The sequence below is a fragment of the Camelina sativa genome, chromosome 5, assembly GCF_030686135.1.
Source record: "Camelina sativa cultivar CO46 ecotype springtype chromosome 5, ASM3068613v1".
NCBI classification, from domain to species: Eukaryota; Viridiplantae; Streptophyta; class Magnoliopsida; order Brassicales; family Brassicaceae; genus Camelina; species Camelina sativa.
Window position 1 is genome coordinate 919,017 of NC_141884.1, and position 25,129 is coordinate 944,145.

A 25,129-nucleotide genomic window follows, 5' to 3' on the forward strand; every position below is an offset into this window, starting at 1 on the left:
AATCCTTCCGTATCTCGTTTTGTTTGTTATACCCTCCGAACTTTTTTTATACATTAACATCGAAAGATTCATATTGCGGACGAAAGGACTTACCCTCTAAAATGTACTATATAAACCTTTCGGTATTACGATCTAAAGAGCGCGACATAACAAGAAAGGGACCATATACCTACAGAATTATTTGATTACTAAGGTCAAAGATTCACTGCTAAATTGCTTTCAATGCCACATTTCAATCACATTGAATATAAGCAAAAGAGGCTTTAATCCTCTCAGGAACTAAGAACAAGTGTCCGTCTATAAATGGCTAGGCCGTCTTTTACCAGAATCTGTCCTCAACCTCTTCACCGGATTAGCCCATCCCACTGAATCTCCAGCCGCACCGCTGTTGTTTGGATGAGTGGGTTGGTTTGGCCAGCGCTGCTGTTGTGCTAGCCTTGTCTCCCTTGAAGCTCCAGCTGACACAGGACTTCTGAGACCACGACTAATCATAGCTGGAGGTGGTGAAACCGGGCTGCTGGAGCCAGCAGTTCGGGTTTTCGGAGCAGACTTCTCACGGTCTTTCCTCTTCTTTTTGCAGATTACTAATTCCCCTGGATGAGCTAAAATTGGGGATTCATCAGTGTGGCTTGTTGTCCCCCCAAGTTTTGTTTCTTTCTGCGGTATCTGTACTCTGATCCTTGAGTTCTCACGTTGTTGAGGTCTCTGAGGAGAGCTTGGCTCGGCTTCTGCCTCGTTTACAAACTTTTGCCTCTTGCCTTGGCTAATGCCTGCTCCTCTTGGGGATGGTGTAGAAACCAAAGCTGGGGTTGGGCCAGAAAAGGAAAGAGCATTCCTTGCTTCCCGGAAATCTGTGTCTGGGAAAGACATCTTCAATAGATCAAAGAACAAATTGTGAACCTTCCTTGCTTCAGATCTCACCTGCAGAAAATTTCGATCACCTTTAAACCCATCTGGCTTGTACATCAAATCACAGAACTGAAGGAATTCAATTTTTTTGCAATGCAAAAATCAAACCTCGTGTGAAAATCCATAGAATTCCATTGCCCCCCTTAGCATTAACTGCACGTCAGATGCGAGTTCCATAACTCCTGCGTACTCTAGCCTTTCTACCCGGTGATCTATCTCTCGTAGTTCCAAAAGATTATTTACACCTCCAGCTGCATAACCATTCTGAATTCTCTTCCACAAATTTGTCAGCATAGGTACAATCTGCTGACCTTCCTTGTCGATTCTCCTTTGGAGCTTGCTAGTCACGTTTTTGCACTGCAAAGTCCAGGACCGAATAAGTTCAGATCAATGAAACAAAATAAGAGAATACTGCGATGAAGTAAATGCCATTTGACAGAACATACCCGTTTCTGTATGATGTGGGACATTCTCGCACCAGCATTTGAAGAGCCAATAGGACTAGTTCCATCCCACGTTTCTCTGGAAGCTTCGACATTATCTTCTACGGAAAGCTGTGTGGCATTCAATCTACCAGATTTTGGTGACGATACATGCAGCTTGGAAGTATTAGCTACCTTCTTTGCAGGTAAACTCCTAAGTCTTGAGGATGAATCACTCTGATCTTGCCTTGAACCGTGCGAGTCAACAACTGTCCTCAACTTTGATCGATAGCTACGATCAACTTGCAGTGACTGAGCTACAGGCATCTCATTACCGTCTACTCTTTCTGCCGCTTGACGGGGTCTTAGACGAATACTCCGTTTCCGTTTTATCGTAGGTTGCAAAACCTGTTCTTCATCCCCTTCATCGCGGTCATGGGCCCAACTTCCTGATCGTTGGAGATCTATGTGAGAATCCCCTGATGCTGCTATTTCCCCCTCTTCTAGGTCATCCAGCTGTCAACATAATGAAAGAAGCAAACATTACACAAACAACAAAGAAGAAGAAAGAAGCAAGCATTACACAAACAACAAAGAAAAAGAGAGACCTGCAAGAGAAAGATCAGATACCTACCAGTCTTTTTGAGACAGAACCTGGCCTAGTGTCTAATGCAGACAAAGAGCCAAACTTTTGTGAAGAAACAGGAGATGCCATCTCTTTTGATCTATGGCTCTCTGAAGAAGATCCTGAAGAACCGGCTTCATCACGTGGAGGATTTTTTTTATAACTACCAGAGCCAGGAGGATAATCATAACCACAGACGGGGTTGTCTCCATCAGATTCTCCCTTCTTGGTTTGGTGATCACCAAGAGCGCCAGTAAGTTCATCGTCATCAAATTGCCGAATGTCTCCCTCTTCTTCATTCCCAGAATCAATGTTCCTTTCCTCAGAGCTTTCCTCAGAGTAACCTGCAATGTCATCTTCAATTTCCTTGTAGTTAATCTTTTTGCTCTTGGGCCGCCCCCTTTTTCTCTCACCTCCCGGTCCACCAGGTTGCACAATCAGATTACTGCTAGACAACATGTTCTTTGACGGTTTTTTGGACAAATCAGAAACAGCAGCATTCACCTCTTTGGTACTAGCTCGAAGCCATTTAGGAACCTGCTCATGATTCGTCATCTCCTCCGTCCAGTCAAATTCTTCATCCATCTGATCAAATAACTCAACTTCCTCCTCGCTCCTAGCAATCATCCTGTTCACCTCATGCAGAGAAGGCACATCATGGACAGTTTCTTGATATCTCTCTTCGTCGTGCAACAAAGTCTCCAATGTCATTCGTCGCTCTTCATGAGTCGTCCTTTGGTCAAAACGCCCAGCATTAATGACCTCATCAGCCATGTCAATCTTATACTGTTGAATATTATTCCTTATGAGACCCTCAATAGAACCTATATATCGGTCCTTCCCAGCCATGTCATCCTCTAGGTCAACTGAACCACCAGTTCTAAGCTCGTCCTCCTTCTGGTGGCTGGAAAGTTTTTCAACAACTGCCTCCATATAAATCACTTTTACTTCCCTTGTCTGCCCTATACGATGTGCTCTGGCAACTGCTTGTTCCTCATTTTTGGGATTTGGATCCGGATCATATATCACAACTGTGTCAGCAGTCTGAAGGTTGAGACCCCGTCCAGCAGCACGTATACTAAGCAAGAAGATAAAGCAATCCGTATCAGGATCATTAAAGTCCACAATAGCTGATTCTCGATCTTCTAGGCTGGTAGTTCCATCTATTCTTCTGTATACAAGCCTTCTCCATTGCAAATACTCTTCCAAGATATCAAGGAGTTTAGTCATTGTACTGAAGAGCAATACACGATGTCCTGTCCTCTGTAGCTTTATAAGGATTCTATCCAGAATCCACAATTTTCCACATGACCTTACAAGAAAATCTTTGGAAAAGTCGTTGAAATATGGATAATTGAGCAAAGGATGATTGCAGGCTTTCCTCAACTCCATGCACCTATTATTTAAAGTTCTATATATCTTGGCTTGGTATATTGGATTCTTCTGAGCCCTAAGTTTCTCATCGTCTGGATCAACTCTAAGAGTTCCAGTCGCTTTGATCCAATCATAAACGGCACTCTGAATAGCAGACATTCTACATCTTAAGACTACAGAAACCTGCAACCCAAAAGCATAATCAGAAGAATCATCTAGATGGAAAATAAGGGCAGAGATATAAGATAGATCCTACCTTAGCAGGAAGTGAACCTTCCACATCCTCAACACGGCGTCTGAGCATGAATGGCTCTAAAATTTGATGAAGTCTGTGAATGACTATGACTTTTTTTTCAGTCTCCAGCCAGTCATCCTCTATATTATGCGCAGGACCTTCTCTTTGAAAGGGTTGCGCAAACCAATCATGAAATGCTTTTCGATTGTCAAAGACATCAGGAAGGAGAAGGTTCAATAGGGACCAGAGCTCTTTCAGATCGTTCTACAAGATTTGATAAAAGCAAGATAAGAATAGTCGCATAATAATCACGGCTTATAGAATTTTGGTTTCCATTTGTTAGGTGTCATTGATTTTTACTCAAGTGGCTATACTGTTACCAACCTGTAAAGGTGTTCCAGTGAGAAGTAATCTCCTCTGGCAGCGATACCGGTCAAGATCTCGGGCCAAAACAGATTCTCTGTCCTTCATCCGTTGTGCTTCATCAATAATAATATATTTCCAGTCAACTTTTGAGAGTTTTGCCCGATCATACATAATGAACTCATAAGTCGTAACGAGGACATTGAACTTCATGGCGCAAACTTCCTATTAAAGAGAACAGGGAATGTATCAATCTACAATTTCAAACAATATCTGGAGCAAATGCAACTTTTTCAATATTTTACCTGAGAGAACAATTTTGAACGTTGATCCTTTGTGCCAACATAATATATGCATGAAACAGATGGCAGCCAAGTATGGAGTTCACTCTGCAGAAGGAAATTCGTTAAGACTTAAATTAGGTATCAGATATAAGTCGAGAAAAGATAGCAAAAAACTGATAGAACACTGAAGAGTTCATCAACTGGAAATGGCCAATGTCAGTGCAATTAACAGCTAGCTAGAGTTAAAGTTAAGCTTAGATAATGATAAAAGAGCTTGTAGGTTATTGAGAAACTGAGTTGGATAATTATGAGTTGGCAGACAATCATTGATTATGTGGAATATCACAGGAGAGTCCAACAAAAACACAAACCTTCCAGTTCACCAGAACAGCATTCGGAACGATGATGAGATGCGGTCCATAATTCCCCTTAAACTCCATAAGGTAAGCAATCAGTGCCATTACCTGCACAGCGAAGACATGAAACAGTTAGCACATTATGCTGGCTCAATATAAAAATTTATTGCTCGCCAAAAGCGAAAGTACAGTAAATCCAGGAATCCCTGCAAATTGAGAACAGATTTAACCTGCACAGTTTTTCCAAGACCCATCTCATCAGCCAAGATCCCATTTAATTTGTTATTATACAACGATAGCATCCATTGTAATCCAACCTAAGCGGCAAAAAGAGCAGAAAACCATAGAAACCATCAGAATGAGGCATGAATGTGAACATATACACAATGCAACGCATAGAGTCTGGATCGAGGAGATACCAGCTGGTAATCACGCAAAGTTCCAGCTTGAAGCATAGAAGGTTGTCTCACAACCACTTCATTTACAGCATGAGCCAGAGTATAATACCTACAGTTAAGCATAAGAAAGCAGATAAATAAAACACGAAAGACAGTATTCCAAGGAGCTAATTCCTAATTTTATGACCCGTACAAATACCCTCACACAGGAAGTGCAGGATTATCAGCCTTTTACAGATAAGCACATAAATTTTAAGCAGTCAGCTGCACTGGCATAGAAATCATGACAACTAGTATTTACTTCCCTGCTTTGATCATTTTTTGTGTGATTAATGACTTACTTGTTGACAGATGAATTTTCTTTTGGTGCATTCATTTCCGTAAATCTATTTCTGATTACAACTTCTTCTCGAGCACAAAGAGCTGCTGACCTGACCTCTTCCTCTGACAAGCCCTGCATCAAAAACGGAAACAGGTTAGGTAGTGTAAAATATAACTTTTAAAGAAAAAGTTCTATATTCTGTAACATGCATAGTCAACATTTTAGTAAAATTTTGACGAATTATCTACAAAGAGTAACAGATAATTCGCTGTAGAGTAGACCAAACAATATAAATATATACCTGCAATCTCGCTGCTACTGCTGCAGCATTTGCTGCCTCCTCCACTTCCTGTTGATTCTTTGTGGCAGTAATCTTCCCTCCAAGTTTATGAAGATAATCTTCGGTTTGGGTCAAAAATGAAGAGAGAACAGCATATCTTTCAGCAGCATCACCAGGTATATTTGTTTGCTGTTCCAGCAACATCTCCCTGTACCTTTCTACATCATTATTCTTCAAGGCTTCCATCCTTTTGTTCCGGCCATCATCTTTTCTCTTTGAAAACTCTCGCAACATTTTTTCATGGTATTTAGCCACTCCCCTGTTACGAGCAGTGCGTGCATCACGTATAGCCCAGTGAGCCTCAAGGAGCTTCTTACGCCACTGAAAAATGGTTTTCAGCTGCTTCTCTCGAACAGCTTTCTGGTTGGCCATTACTTGTCTATTCATTTCAAGGCGTTGTCGTTCGCACAACCTCACAAATTTGCGGTATGGCCTATCCGGCATGGACATTATCTCCTGTTGTTGTCGATCCACTTCATCTCTAACACGTGACTGAAGATCCGATAGCCTAAGCTTTTTTTCTTCAATTTGAAGCCGCAAAACAAGATCAGGCCTAATCCTTTTTCTTTCTAGATTTTTTGCTAGTAGACCATTTATCTTCTTCAAACTGTCTGTTCTTTTTTTATTGAAGAACTCTGCACCTTCTTCACAAATCAGATCTTTAATATCATATGCTAATGTGAGATTGTTATTGGCATTGGCTGGTGTAGACCCATAAGAGTCATGTTTTCGAGTGAAAAAGGGAAAATCAAACAATGGCCCATGATATTTCCTGGCAGAGGCTGTTTCCTTAGGCTGCTGCGGAGAATTTTCTTGTGGAGGAGCGTTAGATTGGCTTCCATCACATGCAACAGCCTTTCCCTTATCAGTTGTAGGATCACTTCTAGGATTATTACTAGCATCTGCTCCTTGGTCTGACTTAACAGGGAATACATCAGTTTGTTGCTCCTCTTTAGTAACCACATCAGTAGAAGTAGCTTCTTTCCCCAGATTTTGAAATAATTGGCTGTGGCCTGTCGTCAAAGCTACTTCTGTATCTGCAACATTAACTTCTTCTTTAGAAATAATCGGTCCATTTGAAGAAGCAGCAGCCTGAGACTCTTTTCCACACTCTAACGACCTTGCTTGGTCTTCTCCAGTTTTGTCTGAAGATCTATCCTGAACTTGTCCTCTCACAGGAGATATTTGCCTCTGTATCTGCAGTTCAAGCGGTGGTGGAGCAATAGCTTTAAGAAGCTCCGGAGGCAAAGAACCTTCCCCTTTCTGTAAAGTAAAAAACAAAAAAAAGAACAATCAACCTGACTTGCAGAAACATTATATGTAGGCAGTGATACATCGCCAGCAAAACATTCGTTAAAAAAGAAGAAATAAGGAAAATGACAAAGCTGAAAACCTTCAAACGTCTAAATGCCAGTATCTGGGCTTTGAGAACATGGAGTTGTTGTTTGGTAAATCCTGATCGCTGCGGTACTTGTTGGGTCCCCTGTCCAGTCTGAAGGGACGAGTTACTGAGTGGACCAGAATCAGATGGAGCTAGTAAATTTGGAGTCGGTGCATTCAGTTGCCTAGGCTGCTGCATTTGTAATTGTTCAGCAGGACCTAAACTTTTTTTTGAAGACGCATTCTGATCCAAAACAGGAGTCTCATTTGCAGACGTCTGCAGGGAATTTCCTGAGGGCATCCCATTTGTAGGCTGAACTAAATGTCGAGGATACATCGGATTATCTCTCCCTTGGCCGGAGAAGGGATTCATAGCAGGATTGACCATTCTGGGACTGGAAGTCGAGGCAAATGAGCCAGTAGATATGGCATGTCTGGCCTTCGCTGATCCTGACTGCCCAGAGACATCACTAGCAGAGTTGGTACGCGGTGAGTTCTCACCTGGAACAACAGAAGATGTAGCCGGCTGGCTAGAGATTGAAATAGATGGTGACTGTGAAGCCACATTGCCTTCATTAGCTTTCTGGTAGGCAGCCATTCTTGCCTGAAGGATGTGATTCATTTGGCTGGCGTTGGCAGGATGTGAGAGATCGATATTACGCTCACGCGCCCATGCCTGCATTGCCTGCCACTGTTGTGTAAACGCGAGCTGGTTGTTTGACATGTTATTGACAACCTGTTGAGCCGGTGGTGCCTGCATTGGCCTTATCATATTTCCAGGCGCTAGTTGTCCAGTACCCACCTGCTGCTGGGGATGAGATTTTGTTTCGTTCCTTTGCTGAGAACCTGATTCCATCTGCCTTTCACCGCGAGAAAACTGGTCGCTGGATGGCTTAGAAGACGACGCCTGGGGCTGAGTAGAAGCCTGCATGGGATTCGAGTCTTGCATATTCAACATTCCCATCCTTGCATCTTGATCCTTTCCCACACTTGATGAACCCATCATTCCCATCCTAGCTTGCTGATGTGCTTTTTGTTGCTGAGCCATAGCAAACTGATAATACGCTTGCTGCATAGGATTTAAACTTTGCTGGCCCTCTTGAGAAGAACCCTGTTGCTGTTGTTGTTGTTGTTGTTGAGAAGACTCAAAGAACTTCCTAGACTGCTGAGGCATTTGCATAGAGCCCTGAGAAGAAGCAAAGTTGGCACCTCCCACCATTCCCTGAACCCCACCAGGATGATATGCAAACATGTTTTCATTTGCGTCTGAGTTTCTCAGCTGCTGCTGCTGCTACATTAGAAACACGATAATTATTAGTAACAATCAAGTGAAACAGACTCCACGATTCAGAGCAACAACTCGTGTGTAAACGAAGAATACAGGTACCCTAAGAGGCTACTATTACACAATATACTACCACAGAATTGGTTACTTTCCTTTTTCCACAGAATTGAGAAACAGTTAATCCCCAGTAAAATTGACAAACCGCAAGTTTAAGAGACAAAAAATGGCAAATGCAAAAGAAGCATTTGATCCCAACTAGTTAGTACTACTAATTAACGAAACAAACCTCAACACACAGACTTAACAGTTTCAGAATCCTTTACCTGCCTAGAAGCCAGCTGCTGTTGCTGCTGCTGTTGTTGCTGTTGTTGTTGTTGCTGGACAGATGAAGAAGAAGAAGAAGGAGAGGCAGCGGATGAGGTGGAGGCAGTCCGACCAGCCGGACCCATGCCCGGATTACGAGCGGACCCTCCGCCACTGGCTCCAGATTGCATACAATTTCGTCGATGAATCTAACAATTAAACCCAGCCAGAGGAAGAAGAAGACAAAAAGGTTTTCAAAAACCTCACCCAATAAATCCCTCCAAAAATAAAAATAAAAATCGGACAGCAAGCGCCCACACCCTCGGCAAAGATAAAAAAGGTTCCTCAAATAGAACTTTCGAATTTTACACACAAGAGAGGGGAGAGACACTGAGTCGTCGTTGTTGCGCGCACACACACACCTTTCGCTCTTTCTCTCTCTATCTTCTAGATTTGCATCGAATTTGGGGTAAATCTGAAACGGAAGATGCGGGATGCAACGGTATAAACTCAGATCCCTTTGAGAGGAGATTGAGAGATTAAAAATACGAAAGAAGATAAAAATAAAAAAGGGAGGGAAACGATATCCACGGAATCGATGATCGATTCCTTTCTCTTTCTCTCTCTCTCTCGAGAAATTCACGCAGATCAGAAATTTCTCGCAGTCAAACCCTAGCTGGCTTTCGTTACTTCCCTTTTCTTTTTTTTTTCCTTTTTTTTTTTTTGGTGAGAAGGTTTGAGAGAGGCTATTAATCTGATTTTTTTTAATTAATGTGTTTTTTTACTTTATTTTTATTTTCGAATGTAGGTCCCATCCCTTCGATACAGTTGGAACACGGAAAATGCGTTTCCACGAGGTTTAACCTCGGTTTACACTTTTTTATTACAACTAAGTACCCTTCTTCCCACTAATCACGATGATACACGTGTCGTTTTCCCAATGGGATTACTTACTTTTTTTATTTTTATTTTATCATGTAAATTTACATTTCATTATTTCATATATTTCTTTTTTTCTGTAATTGGGTAATATAAGAAAAAGAAAACAAACCTGAAAATTAAAATTAGGCTAATGTTTGTTTTATTTTAGCACTTGATTTAAGAAAATTTTACTTATTTTGTAATCTAGATATTTTCATATAAATAGGGAGGTTTGTCCCCTATGCAAAACATCCAAAAATCAATACAAAAAAAACCCTACTTCTTAAATTGTTTTTGAGAGAAAACTAAGAGATTTCAATTCTTTTTCAGTTCAAAGTTTTAAATCTAGTTTTTTAGAGAGATTGTGAGAAGAATCCTTGATTCCAGTTTTGATTTTTACTTAATTATTTTTACCTCTTGTCTAGCTATAGATTAGACCTTTAGAGATAAAATTACTCTGTTTTATTTATGGTACAGCAAGTGTCGTTTTCATCTTTACGTCAATATTAATTTCGGCACGCAGTTTTTTTATAAGAGACCAAAACGGCGCACAGTTTTTGATATTTTGAACGAGTTCAATTTAATGTCGTTTAAATAATTTTCCCACAAAACAAGCAAAATCACATTATTATGGTTTGAGAGATTTGTAAAGCTTACTGATTTAGAAATGCCGTCTTACTTCGTCTGTTCTATCTGATTCCTGGAAACAAAATATATCTCTACAAGCTCTTGTTGTTGTTAACCATGAAGATGATCGTTCGTTCTTTGATTCCACTTTTTGGCGTCCTTCTTCTTCTCATCATCTCGAGTTTCTCCGGATTCGTCCAGATCGCCGAAGCAGGAAAGCGACGGATCGAGATCTCCGACGATCTAGACGACGTTGAAGACAATGAAGAAGACGATTCATGGAAAGAGTGGGGGAAACAAGCTACCACTCCGGAGTTTGATCCGCCTCCGGATTTTTCGAAATTGGGATTCGATCAGATCCAAGAGGAAATGGCTAAACGGACTTTTGGACCGGTCGTTGGATTCGTCAAGCTCCGGTTAGGCGTCCCCCGTACCAAGGTAAACCAAAAAAAATCCCAAATTGAATCGTTCTCTTTGGGTCGAGATACTTACTGTTCATAATACTCTGAATCCTGATTTGTTTTATATTAATTCATTCTCAGGATATGGTGATTGAAATTGCTATGAAATGGACAAAAGTTTTGAGAACAGGAGGGATAGGAGTCAGATTCATGGCTGTAGATCGAAGCACCGTGATGTTCAATATGCAAAACGGGAAGCTAGTGACTGAGGTACCATTGAAACACGCAAATGCTGAAACTTTGTTTAGTAGATTAGTCGGGGTTTATCTAACATCACAATTAATCTCTGTCTTGGTGAATTTTCAATTAGCTAACGGAGTTCGTGCTGGGCCAAGAAGAAGCTTACGAGGTTAAGATAGGGAAGCAAGAGTTTAGAAGACCTGGAGATCCTCCACTTGAAGATGTTTTTGACAAACTTAAAGCTGACGAAAAGAAAGATGATGAAGGTGGCGATAGTAACAATAATGATCCTACCAAGGATGAATTATAGGTGGTTACATAAAGCTTTTTCTCTTGCCTAGTACTGAAAGTTCAACTCTTTTACTGAATCTTACTAGAAATTTCTTTGACAAGTTTGGTGTATGAATTTCGCTTGAAAGCCGTAGAATACAATAAAAAGGAAAGCTTTTTCTTTTTCCGATGAGTATGCACTCATTTAAGCTTGTTGCTAAATGTGGAGAGCTCAATAACCTGAATCCTGGGAATGCTTGCTGCTTCTGCTCTCTCTTTCTCAGTGTTGTAGCCCCAGTTTACTGTTTTGAGGCAAGTTTTTTTTGTTAGAATAACCAGTAAGGAGAATCAGAAGAGATGGTATGGGAGAGGGAAGAGTCCACCTAGGTATAAGTTCCATTTGTCTAATTCAGGCTCTTTGATGACATTCTTCAACGTTGCAAGTCTGTCTTCCACGAAGCTGGCCAAATCAAAACAATCCATAGGATTATAAACTAATGGTTACCATTGTCAAGTCATGTAGAGAGAAGAATTAGTGATAGGTATATGTAATGGAAGTTACTGCAGCATCAGGCCCTGATGTTCTGGTTTATTCTGAAGAAGCTTCAGCACTTCCACCTTTGGCCTGTTGAGATATCAAACAGAACAATATTAAGGGTAAAATCTGGATAAGAAACAAGATCAAAGTCTATTTGTGGACCTCATAATGATACTGACCCTGAACCCAAAGCATAAATCCTTTCCGATGGTATGATCACACCTGCTATTTCTCGCAGCAATGCTTCTGCAAAGCGGCCCTGCAATTTTTCCCATCCATACCTTAAAAAGTTCAGCTCATGGTAGCGACAGACGAGACCGTTTTGAATTGGAATGGAATCATCACTACTGCACCTGTTTCGTGGTAACAATGTAAATCTTTGAGCTGGCAAATTTGAGTGCATCTGAAACTCCTGGATAGAATCTGCATATATAGTAATCAAAGCTATGATGAAGGTCAATGTGCAAGATAATATGTTAGTTTGACTATATGAAACCCTTTACTGTTTGTACAATATCAGTCTCAAACTTGTTTTAATGTTGAAGACATATACCTATTGGCACCGATCCAAGTTGTCAAGTCCTCATTCATCCAATCGTCTCTAACTTTGCCAAACAAATCGATCAAAGCATCTTTATCTTCATCCCAAGCTTCCATGATTACAGGCTTAATCTTTGCCCAGCTCTCCAATATCCCATCAACAGTTAATCCCTCAGCAACCTTAATAAACAAGTGCAATGCATCATCTACAATACTAAAACAATCTCTTAATCCAAGCTAAGTTCAATGAAGACTGTTCTGATTCACTCACTGTAGACTTTCGAAAAGAGGGTATCTTCATCTCCAATAACAGCCGCACAAGTAGAAGATTCTCATAGCCAGTTTCCACCACAGGTCTCACCTAACAAACACCAACTCTTGAAACTGAGCTAGAAAAGAATCTTAATTTAAACTAATTCAGATACCAACGATAAGGGAGAAAGTAAATTACAGTATGCATCTGATCGACGATCCATTCCTCTAAAGCGGAATCAACTCCTTGGAACAAAGCAGGCCATCTCACTTTCGCAGCCTATATATATAAAAAAGAAAGAACAAATCAACGGGGATGCTCAAACAATAACTAAAGTTCCAATTTTTCAAAACCAGAATCAGATAGTTTCTAAAATCCACACGAGTTTCAGAGATGAAAAGCGAAGAGAGTAGATTTGATATGATTATTAAAGAACCTTAACGGCAGATAGTGAGCTTTCACCACAACTATCACAGAGAACTCCATCGAAGTCCAAAGCATAGAGATCTCCCATTCCCCTCTTTCTCTTTCTCCTTCTCCCACACTAGTTTCAATTCAAGCAACTGCCACACATTAGAGACGATGAATGTTTGTTTTACTCACACTCCTCATAGCCAATCATAATAAGCCACGTGTTTATGACGATTTTTTCGCGTTGCGTTGTGTTAGATAGATCGAAGCACCGTGATGTTCAACATGCAAAATGGGAAGCTAGTGACTGAGGTAAATGCGCCATCCAAATGCTGAAACTTTGTTTAGTAGATTAGCCGGGATTTATCTAACATCACTTTCTTGGTGAATTGTCAATTAGCTAACGGAGTTTGTGCTGAGCCAAGAAGAAGCTTACGAGGTTAAGTTAGGGAAGCAAGAGTTTAGAAGACCTGGAGATCCTCCTCTTGAAGATGTTGTTGACAAACTTCAAGCTGATGAAAGGAAAGATGATGATGAAGGTGGTGATACTAACAATGATGATCTTACCAAGGATGAATTATAGGTGGTCACATAAAGCTTTTTATATTGGCTAGTACTGAAAGTTCAACTCGTTTACTGAATCTTACTAGAAATTTCTTTGACAAGTTTGGTTTATAAGTTTCCCTTGAAAACCGTAGAATACAATAAAAAGGAGCTTTTTTTTTTCCCGATGAGTATGCACTCATTTAAGCTTATTGCTAAATGTGGAGAGCTCAATAACCTGAATCCTGGGAATGCTTGCTGCTTCTGCTCTCTCTTTCTCAGTATTGTAGCCCCAGTTTCCTGTTTTGAGGCAAGTTTTTTTTTGTTAGAATAACCAGTAAGGAGAATCAGAAGAGATGGTATGGGAGAGGGAAGAGTCCACCTAGGTATAAATTCCATTTGTCTAATTCAGGCTCTTTGATGACATTCTTCAGCGTTGCAAGTCTGTCTTCCACGAAGCTGGCCAAATCAAAACAATCCATAGGATTGTAAAGTAATGGTTACCATTAGGAAGTCATGTATAGAGAAGAATTAGTGATATATGTATTGGAAGTTACTGCAGCATCAAGCCCTGATGTTCTGGTTTATATTGAAGAAGCTTTAGCACTTCCACCTTTGGCCTGTTGACAAACACAAAAAGACAAAAAAAAAAAAAAGGAAAAGCTAGCTTAAGGGTAAAATCTGGATAAGAAACAAGATCAAAGTTTATAGGTGGACCTCATAATGATACTGACCCTGAACCCAAACCATAAATCCTTTCCTTTGGTATGATCACACCTGCTATTTCACGCAGTAATGCTTCTGCAAACCGGCCCTGCAATTTTTCCCATCCATACTTAAAAAGTTCAGCTCATGATAGCGACAGACGAGACAGTTTATATTGGAATGGAATCATTACTACTGCACCTGTTTCGTGGTAACAATGTAAATCTTTGAGCTGGCAAATTTGAGTGCATCTGAAACTCCAGGATAGAATCTGCATATATAGCAGACCATATATATCAAAGCTATGATGAAGGTCAATGTGCAAGATAATATGAAACCCTTTACTGTTTGTACAATATCAGTCTCAAACGTGTTTTGTCTAGTAGGATTTGATGTACAATATACCTATTGGCACCGATCCAAGTTGTCAAGTCCTCGTTCATCCAATCGTCTCGAACTTTGCCAAACAAATCGATCAAAGCATCTTTATCTTCATCCCAAGCTTCCATGATTACAGGCTTAATCTTTGCCCAGCTCTCCAATATCCCATCAACAGTTAATCCCTCTGCAACCTTAATAAACAAGTGCAATGCATAATCTACAAATACTAAAATACAAAAATACTCTTAATCCAAGCTAAATCTAGTAAAGAATATTCTGATTCACTCACTGTAGACTTTCGGATAGAGGGTATCTTCGTCTCCAGTAACAGTCGCACAAGTAGAAGAGTCTCATAGCCAGTTTCCACCACAGGTCTCACCTACAAACACCAACTCTTGAACCATCACACTGAACTAGAAAAGAATCTTAATTTTAACTAATTCAGATACCAACAACACTTTAGGATTAAGGGAGAAAGTAAATTACGGTATGCATCTGATCGACGATCCATTCCTCTAAAGCGGAATCAACTCCTTGGAACAAAGCAGGCCATCTCACTTTCGCAGCCTATATATATAATTAACACGGAACAAATCAACGGGGACTTCGATGGAGTTCTCTTAGCTTAAACAATAACTAAAGTTCCAATTTTTCAAAACCAGAATCACATGTTTCTAAAATCCACACGAGTTTCAGAGATGAAAAGCTAAGAGAGATAACCTTAACAGCAGATAGTGCGGTTTCACCACAACTATCACAGAGAACTCCATCGAAGTCCAAAGCATAGAGATCTCCCATTCTCTCTCTTTCTCCTTCTTCTTCTCCCACACTAGTTTTCAATTCAAGCAGCTGCCACACATTAGAGACGATGAATGTTTGTTTTTTACTCACACTCCTCATAGCCAATCATAATAAGCCACGTGTTTATGACGTTTTAAAAAAATCGCATATTTTTTCGCGTTGCGTTGCGTTTGCGTCAATCCACACGCATATATATATATGTAAAGAGACCTGTTATTATCGGTGACGTACCCAATCGATTACCTCCTGCAGCCGGTCGCACCGTCAATTCAGCCGACCTAAGAACCGGTATCGCCGGTATCAAAATAATTGCTGATCTCTTCCCCAGAGATTCTCAAGTCTCTTCTTCTTCGACGATAGAGAAATCTCATCATCAATCTCTCACCGGATCCGTATCGTCTCTTCATAGGTATATTTCTGTATTAACCATTATTGCTTTCTCCTTCCTCAATTGTTGTTTGATTTTGTCCACTTAGGTTTTAGTAATACCTCGATTTGAGTCTAGTTGTGTAAAAGATATGATTTTGTATCTTAGATTGATTGAACGAAGTAGACAAGGAATTGAAATTGGTTTGTGTCTGGTTCTGATGTTTTCTTATATTGATTGGTTCCAAAATTCAAATCCTTGATGAACATACTCTGTAATCTTAGTTGTCTGCATTACTGATTTTGCAATTGAAGATGTGTTAGAGAATCTATGTTTGTTTGTGGTAATTAACAGAAAAAGGTTTTTTTTTTCAGTTTTATTGGAGATTGTTTTGGTTGAGGATGGCTAACAAAGAGGATCATGAGGAGCAACCTCCTCGTGGCAATGAATGGGAAGTTGTGTCACTTACTTCATCAGCTTACGCTGCTTCTCCTGGTCCGTTTAACGTTGATACAAGAGATGTTCGCAAGTATGATGCTTACTATGGAGCAGAGACTTCACGTGATCTGTACATGTCTGAACACTTTGTATTCCCACCTAACGAGCATGAGGATTTACCAATCGATGAACATTTATTCGAGGAGGAACAAGGAAAGAATGGCCAAGACTTGTTGCTGCAAGGTCAGGGATTGTCTGATCAGTTTCATTATGAAGCTGGAGACAACCAACAGAGTATCTATGGTGAATCTGCGCTTGGCTCGTCTAGATACATGGAGTCAGTTGGAAGTGAATCAGCCATGTATGAACACGGGTTACTTGATGCGGAGGCGAATGAATACGCAGAGGGAAACTTAGATATCCATTCTGATGATGCCGAGGGAGAAAAGGATGATGCCAAAAGATCAGCAGACAACCTTCCTTGTGAAGCTTGGTGGAGAAGGAGAGCTATATCTATCTGTTCAGGTACAAGAGAAGCAAATGCGATATGGTCCTTATTCTTTGCCGCTGCGGTCACAGGACTCGTAGTTCTTGGTCATCGCTGGCAACAAGAGAGGTGGCAGGTTTTGCAACTCAAGTGGCAATCAAGCATCAGTGGTGAGGTAATTAATCATCTATAAACGAAAAAACTTCTGTCAAGAATCATAATGTTTTACTAGTGGTAACCAACAAAAGCCATTCATTGACGATACGCTTGAATGTTTTTGTTCCCACACAGAAGCTGAGCAGACTACTCGAACCTCTCTCTCGCTTGAAAGATGTGATTGTGAGAAGTAACCCACAAGCTTCTCTCGTAAGGAGTGGCCCCTCCAGCCAGTGAGATCTAGAGACGGAAGTATGATAAAACTGAAAGAGACAAAAAGGCCAATTTACCATTTGTATCTCACAAGAGCATCATAGGTAACTACAAGACCTGGTATTGAGTTCCCATATGTGTGCCTGATTGTCAAAAGCATTTTGCTTTCTAAAGAGCCTATGTTGCTTCATTATCTTGTATCATTAGAATGGAGATCCAAATGCCTTCTTACAATACAAAGATTTCTTCTTTAGGTGTCAAAAGCGCTTGTGATAGTGTGGAAACTGGAAATATATACACACTTCTATGATTTTTTGTTTTTGTTTTGGTAATTGTCTATTTCTATTCAGTTCCATAGTTCCATTGTATGATGACTATAATAGGGGAAATATTTATTGCACGGACGTTCTGATTTGCAGTAGAACTGACGGAATCGTACACAAGTAAAGAAATATAAATCGCCATTTCGTAAAAATGGTAAAAATGCTAAAATCACAAAATCATTTTATGACCAGCCAAAAAAAAACATTGTTACGCCGATACAAAACCGGGCTTTAGCATGCGTCAGCGTCACACAGTAGTCCAAAATAAAAATCCGACGTTCCTATAGTTTCGGTAATAAACGAATCAACCAATAATGAAAGATAAATTAAGTAAGAATGTGATGATGTGTGTATGAATTGTTAGCCTCCAGAGACCAGAGTGGTTGAGTGTTGTCTGGATTACTAGTATTAATTACCATGTGGATAAAGTGACGGGGTAACTAACTATCATAATGATTCATTCATTATTTTAGCTACTTTTCAATATGGTTTTTTTGTATTTTTTATAGAAAAATTCTGTATATGGTCTTAAATGCAAAATGAGACAAGTTAAGTGACCAATTTGTTTCACCTAAATGACCAGTTTCATGTGGGACAACCCACGAACTCTAATGATTTCAGTTGTGTTTATTACTTTACTAGTTTACTTGATCGGTTAAGTTTGTTTCTAAGACTCTGGTAACCATAAAAAGGTTAAAAACTAATTACCATTCATGTGCCATTTCGAAAAGATTTTCTAATCATATTAAGTCATCATATCATTTATTCCAAAACACTAAAAAGATTTTTATAACTATCAATTATCATGAATTCCTTCATTTAAAATATATTTCAAATAGTGCATGGGAGTACTTGATATACCTAACCTAATCTAACTATTTTATTGTTTATTGTAACTTCCCCGTACGTAATGTCAGTTTTCATATCTTAAATGTGATAATTAATTGTAAACAAAAAAAAAAATATTTATGCGATTATAAAAGTATGTTTTCTTTGCCGTTGATGGGAAGGTAACCTAATTAGATAACTTATATTCTCTGTCGATTTGTCCTTTCTCTAAAGTTTTAACCTAAATGTTGCATAGTTAACCACAAAATTACACGAACATATGTTAAAAACTCATATTCTGCAAAAGAAAACTTGGCAAAAGAAAAAGAAAAATCAACTGAAACCAACTGTCAATCAAGTTCATTAAAAGCTCACCTTGTTTCATACATACAGCTGTAATGGAAAATAATTATGGATTCAGTCTACACATTTTCGACGTATTGAAGTTCGAACCGCATATTCTGCAGTTCTTGGTTAAAAAAATCGGAAGTTGACTTTCGTGGGTCAATGCATTCATGCTTTTGATGGAAAAAAGTCAAAAAATATTTTTTTATCTTCCTTCACAATCACAAATTACAGTTATCCTCGATAGGGATATAGGAGTATATGTATAGTCTTAATTAATTCTCTGATAGTTTCTTTAACGTAATTAGTTTTCCAATCCTCGAGTCGTGAAAATGTAGAATTAGATTTGTGTGTTGATCGCAGCCCATATACACATCACGGGTTATCTCGTATACAGTTTTTGTATTGGCTCTTACATTAATTAATTTATCAGTGATCATGCATTAAGAAGGGGACACATTATTATATAATTGTGAGCTTTGAATGCTTTATAAGCTTTTCAAAAATATATTGACAAAAGTCACCAAACCCATAAGCAACCTATAATAGTTGTGTAGTTGAGCAAAACTATCATTGGTGAGTTTGTTCACCCACACCCTAACAATATCAAATCTAAGCCCTAATTAATTACTCCTACCTACACTCTATACCACAAAAATAGGATTCTATAATTATATACACGCACGTACACTTGTCAAAGCTATCATAATTTTTTAAAATTACTAAAAATCAACGAAATAACGTGATATAGTAATAGTTATTTTGGTAGTTAAATGAAAATAGTTTAACTTAAACGTGAAAAGTGGAATGACATGAGTTTTCATGTTTTTATAAAATAACCGAACATAAATATCTTTTTTCACATAACTTCGTAATTGAGATAAAAGAGAAGAGACCCGCAGAATAGCGAAATCGCACTGTCGTTTTGCCGTTATACAGTAGCCTATGAGCTATGACTAATAAGTAAATGATACATATCGACTATAAGCCAAGCCATCATCTCCCTTGAACCGACACACCGAAATACAAAACCCTAGCTAATAAAGATCTTCAAAACATATATAATATGCAATTATAATAGCCACGAGAACAAGATAAAACGAGGAGGCAACATCCCATGCTTACTTTGTGACTTCTTTTACACGAATTTCTAATACATAATATTTTAAAATTTGATCTCTCTCTCTTTTGGGGGTTTTGAAATAATTTGTATAAATGGTTCATGCTCGGACATTGAAAAACTGTGGGTCATTTAGTCATAGATCTCTCTCTGTCTTCCTCTTCTCCTTAGGCTCCTCAACTAAACGTCTTTAATGCTCTTGAAAATTTACCGTTCAAACACTTTTTTCTTCTTCTCTATATATTGAGATTAAAATATAAAGTCTCCAACCACCTAGCTACCAGCATAGAGCAGGAACATTAATGGTAGTGCACACCATCTCATGCTTCACATACCCTAAAGCTCTTCACTCCTCTAGTTTATGACTTATGAGAGATCTAGAGAGATAAATCATATAGAGAAATAGAGATCTACAGAGAAAAATCCACTGTAGGGAAAGAAAACAAAACACAGTCTGTCGTTCATAATTGCTCTTTCTATAAATCTTCTCTCTTGTGTTCTTTCATTCATCTCTTATAGAACCATTCTCTCTCTCTCTCTCTCTATTCAAACTTCATCACTCTTTTGGGAAATTTTCTTATCTTTTTCACCACCTGGGCCGTCTCTATTTCCATCAACTTTTGTGCCATAACGTTTTTTTCACTGAGGGAAAAGGAATCACAAAACATTTTTCCCGGAAAATCATGGATATATCCACTGCTCTAATGATTCTTACAGCCATCACGGCGTATTTCTTATGGCTCACATTCATATCTCGTTGTCTTAAAGGTCCACGTGTTTGGCCTATATTGGGTAGTCTCCCTGGTCTCATTGAGAATTGTGAGCGAATGCACGACTGGATCTCCGACAACCTCCGTGCTTGCTCCGGTACGTATCAAACATGCATCTGCGCCATTCCGTTTCTAGCCAAGAAACAAGGTCTCGTGACGGTCACTTGCGATCCAAGAAACCTCGAGCATATTCTCAAGAACCGCTTTGATAACTACCCTAAAGGTCCAACGTGGCAAGCCGTTTTCCATGATCTTCTCGGTCAAGGAATCTTTAACTCCGACGGTGACACGTGGCTTTTCCAGCGTAAGACCGCCGCTTTGGAGTTCACCACGAGGACGCTCCGTCAAGCCATGGCTCGTTGGGTTAACCGGGCGATCAAGCTTCGGTTTTTACCTATTCTCGAAACGTCTCGGCTCGGCTCTGAGCCGATTGATCTTCAAGATTTGCTTCTTCGGCTTACGTTTGATAACATATGCGGCTTGACCTTCGGGAAAGATCCGAGGACTTGCGCACCGGGTCTTCCGGTGAACACATTTGCGGTGGCTTTCGATCGAGCCACGGAGGCTTCACTACAAAGGTTTATATTGCCGGAAATTTTATGGAAGTTCAAGAGATGGCTCCGTCTCGGCTTAGAAGTCAGCTTGACCCGAAGCTTGGTCCAGGTAGATAATTATTTGTCTGAGATTATTACGACACGTAAGCAAGATTTGATGAGTCAGCACAGTGACGGGAAACAACACGACGACCTCTTGTCGCGTTTCATCAAGAAGAAGGAATCTTACTCCGACGAGATCCTCCAGCGCGTGGCGCTCAACTTCATCCTAGCTGGACGTGACACGTCATCAGTCGCGCTGAGCTGGTTTTTCTGGTTGATCACGCAGCACCCAACCATAGAGTACAAAATCCTCCGCGAGATCTGCACCGTTCTAATCGAGACACGTGGCGATGACGTGGCATCATGGACGGACGAGCCGTTGTCGTGTGAGGAGCTTGATCGTTTGGTTTATCTAAAAGCGGCGTTATCGGAGACGCTGAGGCTTTACCCATCGGTACCGGAGGATTCAAAACGCGCCGTGAAGGACGATGTGTTGCCGGACGGAACATTCGTGCCGGCGGGATCTTCGGTTACGTATTCGATCTACTCGGCGGGGAGGATGAAGTCGACGTGGGGTGAAGATTGTATGGAATTCAAACCGGAGAGGTGGATCTCGCAATCGGACGGTGGGAGGTTTATCAATCACGATCCGTTTAAATTCGTGGCGTTCAACGCTGGCCCTAGGATCTGTCTCGGTAAGGATCTGGCTTATCTGCAAATGAAATCGATAGCGGCGGCGGTTTTGCTCCGGCACCGTCTGACGGTGGTAGCGGGGCATAAGGTGGAACAGAAGATGTCGTTAACTCTTTTCATGAAGTACGGTCTTTTGGTTAATGTTCACGAACGGGATTTAACGGGGATCGCGGCGGAGCTACGAGAGGAAAAGTCAGCTAACGTCGTCAATGACGACGAAGTCGGTAACGGCGTTTCAAGGTAGGTAGAGTAGGTGAAGCAATCGCATCTATCATTTACTGTCTGAATAGAGAGAGTGGCACTCGCCTTTTTGGCGCGTGCTAGATACGCGGTTACTTTGGCCAAGCTCTCCCACCAAATGTCGTTGATTTGATTGATTTGGCTGCATAATTCAATAGAGGTAATTTTGCAAAGTGCGTTTGTTCTGTTCGTTTATTATATTACTCTCTTTTGTTTTCTTTCTATTTTTCGTAATTCAGACAGTAACATTTGATTTCATTATTTTGTAAGCAAACTCTCAATCTGATTTAATAAGATCTTATTTTAATACAACTTTATTAACTATGGTTTTAATCCATAGGGGTCATATTCTTGAAGTTGAGCTAATTTTGTCGATATCATTTGGCATGATTCATTTGTAATAGAACTTTTTTTTTTGTAGCAGATTGTAACGTAATGCATTAAATATGTTTGGTCCACTATGAATCAAGATAATAATGCCTCTGCTAGACAGATGCCCAGAATGAGACAATTATAGAAATCCTTTGATAAGTGGAGATGAAAGATTACAGATGTTTCTGAGGAATTTCTTTGTTTTACATAAAGAGTCTCCATTAGGCAAAGGAAGAGGAACAACACATACAGACACACGTTACACACAGGCAGTAGATTCACAAAAGAAAAAAGCAAACTAAAGATGAAAAGCCAGATTATAAAAAATAACTCAATCAGCTTAGCTTCTGGACTTGAATGGGGTGGCTCTGATGACTACAACGTGGTACAGAGCAGCGAGTGCAGCACCAATGAATGGTCCAACCCAAAAGACCCACTGAAAGAAGAAGAAGTTACAAAGATATCAATCAGTAAACCAATAATCAAAGTCTAGACTGTAAAATATAAATTGTAAATTTGGTGAGAGAAGTGAAAAACTACTCACGTGGTCATCCCAAGCGTTGTCCTTGTTGAAGATGATAGCAGCTCCAAGACTTCTTGCTGGGTTGATTCCAGTTCCAGTGATGGGGATGGTTGCTAAGTGGACCAAGAACACAGCGAATCCGATTGGGAGCGGTGCAAGAATCTGTCAAATTTTTCCAAAACCAATTAGATCCGATGTTACAAAACCAAACTCCATATATCCTTTAATCGATTGAGTTGTAAAGACATACGGGAACGTGAGAGTCACGAGCGTTTCTCTTGGCATCAGTAGCAGAGAAGACGGTGTACACAAGAACAAAAGTTCCAATAATCTCAGCACCAAGACCACTTCCTTTGGTGTAGCCAGGAGCAATAGTATTAGCTCCACCTCCCAAAGCCTGGTATTGCTTTGGCTGGAAACCCTTAACCACACCAGCTCCACAGATAGCTCCTAAACACTGCATCACTATGTAGTACACAGCTCGTGTAAGCGAAAGCTTCCTCGCTAAGAACAAACCGAACGTAACCGCTGGGTTGATGTGTCCACCTGAGTAATTGTTTAACACATACACAAATCAGATCGAATCTTCCTCATTCTAAATCAGATCTACTTATATGTTTGCAAACCCTAATTTGTTCCTGATTGAAACCTAAACTTGCTCTCTAAGTAAAATCGGAGAGTGAAATCGAGAAGACTTACCGGAGATACCGGCGGTACAGTAGACGAGAGCGAAGATCATACCACCGAAAGCCCAAGCGATACCTTGGATACCAACGGAAGCACACATGCTAGGTGACCTCTTAACACCCATAACAGTCAAAACAGTGATGTAAAGGAACAAAAACGTAGCAATGAACTCAGCGATTCCAGCTCTCCAGAAAGACCATGAAGCTAGCTCGCCTGGCTCGAACAACGGCGCAGGTGGTGGTTCCTTGTAGTCCTTGTCACTCTGTGCCGATGTTCCGATTGGTTGCCTCTCCGGAAACTTGTTTGCTCCGACTCTAACATCTTCTTCTTTACCTTCCATCTCTTTCTCTTTCTCTTTCTCTTTAGAGCTCTTTTTTTTAGGTTTTGGGGTTTCTCTGTGACTATGTTGCAGAGAGAAGCTTGAGGGAGTGGTGCTTTTTATAGTGACGAAACCTCAATGTTGGAAGATAATGCAAACAAATGAAAATTAACTTAAATAAAAACACGACGATGATTATTAATTAGTTGAATTTAATTAGATTAATTAACGTTATCATGTATGTTGTTACTGATAATGCTTGTTATTGATCTAATGATAATTAAAGTGTGTGGACAGAGTTTCAAAATCCGCTTTGCAGCTATTTTTATGTACTCTAACCAAATGTCGTATTCTACTCTAATATGATACTGTATACTATGTGGAATTTTATCCATGTATCTTTCATGAATGTTCTTTTTTTTAATGTTTGAATTTTAATTTGCCACAAAAGAAAATACTGAAAAGAAAATAAAACTATTATAAAAGGAGTTGAATATGTGGTCGAGGTGAACCGGCGGTTTATTTGGACCGTTGTCAGGATAAGAAAGAGCACATGGACTCTCACCCGTACCTAAAAGACATAGAGACACCTCATTCAACAAATAATCTACTAATATTTTCTTTCTAACATTACTAATTTTAGTTTAGTGATCACTTTAATTCTCCAACAGTTACTTTGCTTTATAGCATAATTTTCTTACCTTAATTCTCCAACAATTTTAGTTATGATTATGAGTGATCATCATAATAAGCAGTAAAACCAAAAATAAAAAGACATGATATCCTTTTATCAATAAAAAAGAAATGAGATTCTTTTTTATGTTATGTTATTATCTTCACCATTGTTATGATGTTATCCATGAGGCTATACTTATAATGAAAGAGCTAATTAATAATAATCTATACATCAATCAGACAATCAATCATGACATCGGAATTTTGTTTGTCTATAATGCAACTTTATTGTACCAACAACTACACCCAAGTGTACTCTAGATCAATAAATTGCCTATATGAAATAAGAAAAAACGTCACACCATTTACACATATATAGGAAGCAGTTTCAACATGAATATATAATATGCATGATATGAAATTATTATGAATGGTGGGATTAAACCAGATTAAAAGAAGAAGATTGGGTAGTGTAATATTCGGCTGCAATCCACTATTTGCCAAAAAGGAAAGACAACGTTTAAGCCAAAAGGAAAAAAAGGACCGAACAATTATGGTTGCTTCGTTGCTTTGTTGTCTTTTTGGGTGTGACATTATGTCCTACCCACGTGCTGTTCTCTTCTAGTCTCATTACCAAATTGCCGAATTTCGTTATTTACTATCCCTTGCCTTTTTCATATTACCTTCCAAGCTTACACATCATGAACTGTAGTATATGATAATATGACCATGTACCAAATTTCCTTCTAG

General features: G+C 39.6%; 7 protein-coding genes across 13 annotated transcripts; 3 read left to right on the forward strand and 4 right to left on the reverse strand.

Annotated features, from left to right (window-relative positions):
- Nucleotides 1-17: 17 nt before the first annotated feature.
- Nucleotides 18-9,333, reverse strand: LOC104784716 (chromatin remodeling ATPase BRAHMA). 4 transcript variants are annotated; one of them, XM_087451761.1, is made up of 15 exons: nucleotides 8,864-9,333; nucleotides 8,617-8,805; nucleotides 7,022-8,299; nucleotides 5,590-6,891; nucleotides 5,308-5,420; nucleotides 4,988-5,075; nucleotides 4,799-4,885; nucleotides 4,584-4,676; nucleotides 4,234-4,317; nucleotides 3,950-4,153; nucleotides 3,587-3,829; nucleotides 1,966-3,513; nucleotides 1,356-1,847; nucleotides 1,018-1,266; nucleotides 18-921 (listed from the first exon to the last, which is right to left on the reverse strand). In XM_087451761.1, exons 2-15 carry the CDS (start codon nucleotides 8,785-8,787, stop codon nucleotides 298-300), a joined length of 6,576 nt encoding a protein of 2,191 aa, XP_087307887.1. In that variant the 5' UTR covers nucleotides 8,788-8,805; nucleotides 8,864-9,333; the 3' UTR covers nucleotides 18-297. The 4 variants fall into 4 exon arrangements, with proteins under 4 accessions (XP_087307887.1, XP_087307886.1, XP_087307885.1 ...); XM_087451760.1 differs by having other exon boundaries at nucleotides 7,022-8,296; nucleotides 8,864-9,321; XM_087451759.1 differs by having other exon boundaries at nucleotides 7,022-8,296; nucleotides 8,617-8,933.
- Nucleotides 9,329-13,521, forward strand: LOC104784719 (uncharacterized). Of its 2 annotated transcripts, none has more exons than XM_010509778.2 (3): nucleotides 9,329-10,582; nucleotides 10,687-10,815; nucleotides 10,916-11,238. In XM_010509778.2, exons 1-3 carry the CDS (start codon nucleotides 10,262-10,264, stop codon nucleotides 11,093-11,095), a joined length of 630 nt encoding a protein of 209 aa, XP_010508080.1. In that variant the 5' UTR covers nucleotides 9,329-10,261; the 3' UTR covers nucleotides 11,096-11,238. The 2 variants fall into 2 exon arrangements, with proteins under 2 accessions (XP_010508080.1, XP_087307893.1); XM_087451767.1 differs by lacking the exon at nucleotides 10,916-11,238 and adding an exon at nucleotides 13,198-13,521 and having other exon boundaries at nucleotides 10,124-10,582.
- Nucleotides 11,059-13,799, reverse strand: LOC104784718 (uncharacterized). Of its 3 annotated transcripts, XM_087451764.1 has the most exons (11): nucleotides 13,723-13,799; nucleotides 13,579-13,640; nucleotides 12,823-12,949; nucleotides 12,585-12,665; nucleotides 12,405-12,494; nucleotides 12,147-12,313; nucleotides 11,947-12,016; nucleotides 11,773-11,852; nucleotides 11,618-11,680; nucleotides 11,439-11,515; nucleotides 11,059-11,357 (listed from the first exon to the last, which is right to left on the reverse strand). In XM_087451764.1, exons 3-11 carry the CDS (start codon nucleotides 12,898-12,900, stop codon nucleotides 11,257-11,259), a joined length of 807 nt encoding a protein of 268 aa, XP_087307890.1. In that variant the 5' UTR covers nucleotides 12,901-12,949; nucleotides 13,579-13,640; nucleotides 13,723-13,799; the 3' UTR covers nucleotides 11,059-11,256. The 3 variants fall into 3 exon arrangements, with proteins under 3 accessions (XP_087307890.1, XP_087307891.1, XP_087307892.1); XM_087451765.1 differs by lacking the exons at nucleotides 13,579-13,640; nucleotides 13,723-13,799 and adding an exon at nucleotides 13,234-13,309 and having other exon boundaries at nucleotides 12,823-13,135; XM_087451766.1 differs by lacking the exons at nucleotides 13,579-13,640; nucleotides 13,723-13,799 and adding an exon at nucleotides 13,234-13,304.
- Nucleotides 13,382-15,395, reverse strand: LOC104784717 (uncharacterized). Its single transcript, XM_087451763.1, has 9 exons — nucleotides 15,147-15,395; nucleotides 14,913-14,993; nucleotides 14,716-14,805; nucleotides 14,451-14,617; nucleotides 14,247-14,316; nucleotides 14,075-14,154; nucleotides 13,898-13,960; nucleotides 13,723-13,799; nucleotides 13,382-13,640 (listed from the first exon to the last, which is right to left on the reverse strand). Exons 1-9 carry the CDS (start codon nucleotides 15,324-15,326, stop codon nucleotides 13,540-13,542), a joined length of 909 nt encoding a protein of 302 aa, XP_087307889.1. The 5' UTR covers nucleotides 15,327-15,395; the 3' UTR covers nucleotides 13,382-13,539.
- Nucleotides 15,396-15,405: 10 nt separating this feature from the next.
- LOC104784720 (ATG8-interacting protein 1) lies at nucleotides 15,406-17,292 on the forward strand. Its single transcript, XM_010509779.3, has 3 exons — nucleotides 15,406-15,636; nucleotides 15,969-16,694; nucleotides 16,811-17,292. The coding sequence occupies exons 2-3, from the start codon at nucleotides 15,996-15,998 to the stop codon at nucleotides 16,910-16,912; spliced, it is 801 nt and encodes a 266-aa protein (XP_010508081.2). The 5' UTR covers nucleotides 15,406-15,636; nucleotides 15,969-15,995; the 3' UTR covers nucleotides 16,913-17,292.
- Nucleotides 17,293-19,481: 2,189 nt separating this feature from the next.
- LOC104784721 (cytochrome P450 86A8) lies at nucleotides 19,482-22,115 on the forward strand. The gene has a single exon (XM_010509780.3). The coding sequence runs from the start codon at nucleotides 20,188-20,190 to the stop codon at nucleotides 21,805-21,807; it is 1,620 nt and encodes a 539-aa protein (XP_010508082.1). The 5' UTR covers nucleotides 19,482-20,187; the 3' UTR covers nucleotides 21,808-22,115.
- A 191-nt stretch (nucleotides 22,116-22,306) lies between these two features.
- On the reverse strand, nucleotides 22,307-23,795 carry LOC104784723 (aquaporin PIP1-2). Its single transcript, XM_010509781.3, has 4 exons — nucleotides 23,398-23,795; nucleotides 22,949-23,244; nucleotides 22,720-22,860; nucleotides 22,307-22,611 (listed from the first exon to the last, which is right to left on the reverse strand). Exons 1-4 carry the CDS (start codon nucleotides 23,723-23,725, stop codon nucleotides 22,516-22,518), a joined length of 861 nt encoding a protein of 286 aa, XP_010508083.1. The 5' UTR covers nucleotides 23,726-23,795; the 3' UTR covers nucleotides 22,307-22,515.
- Between the last annotated feature and the right edge of the window lie 1,334 nt (nucleotides 23,796-25,129).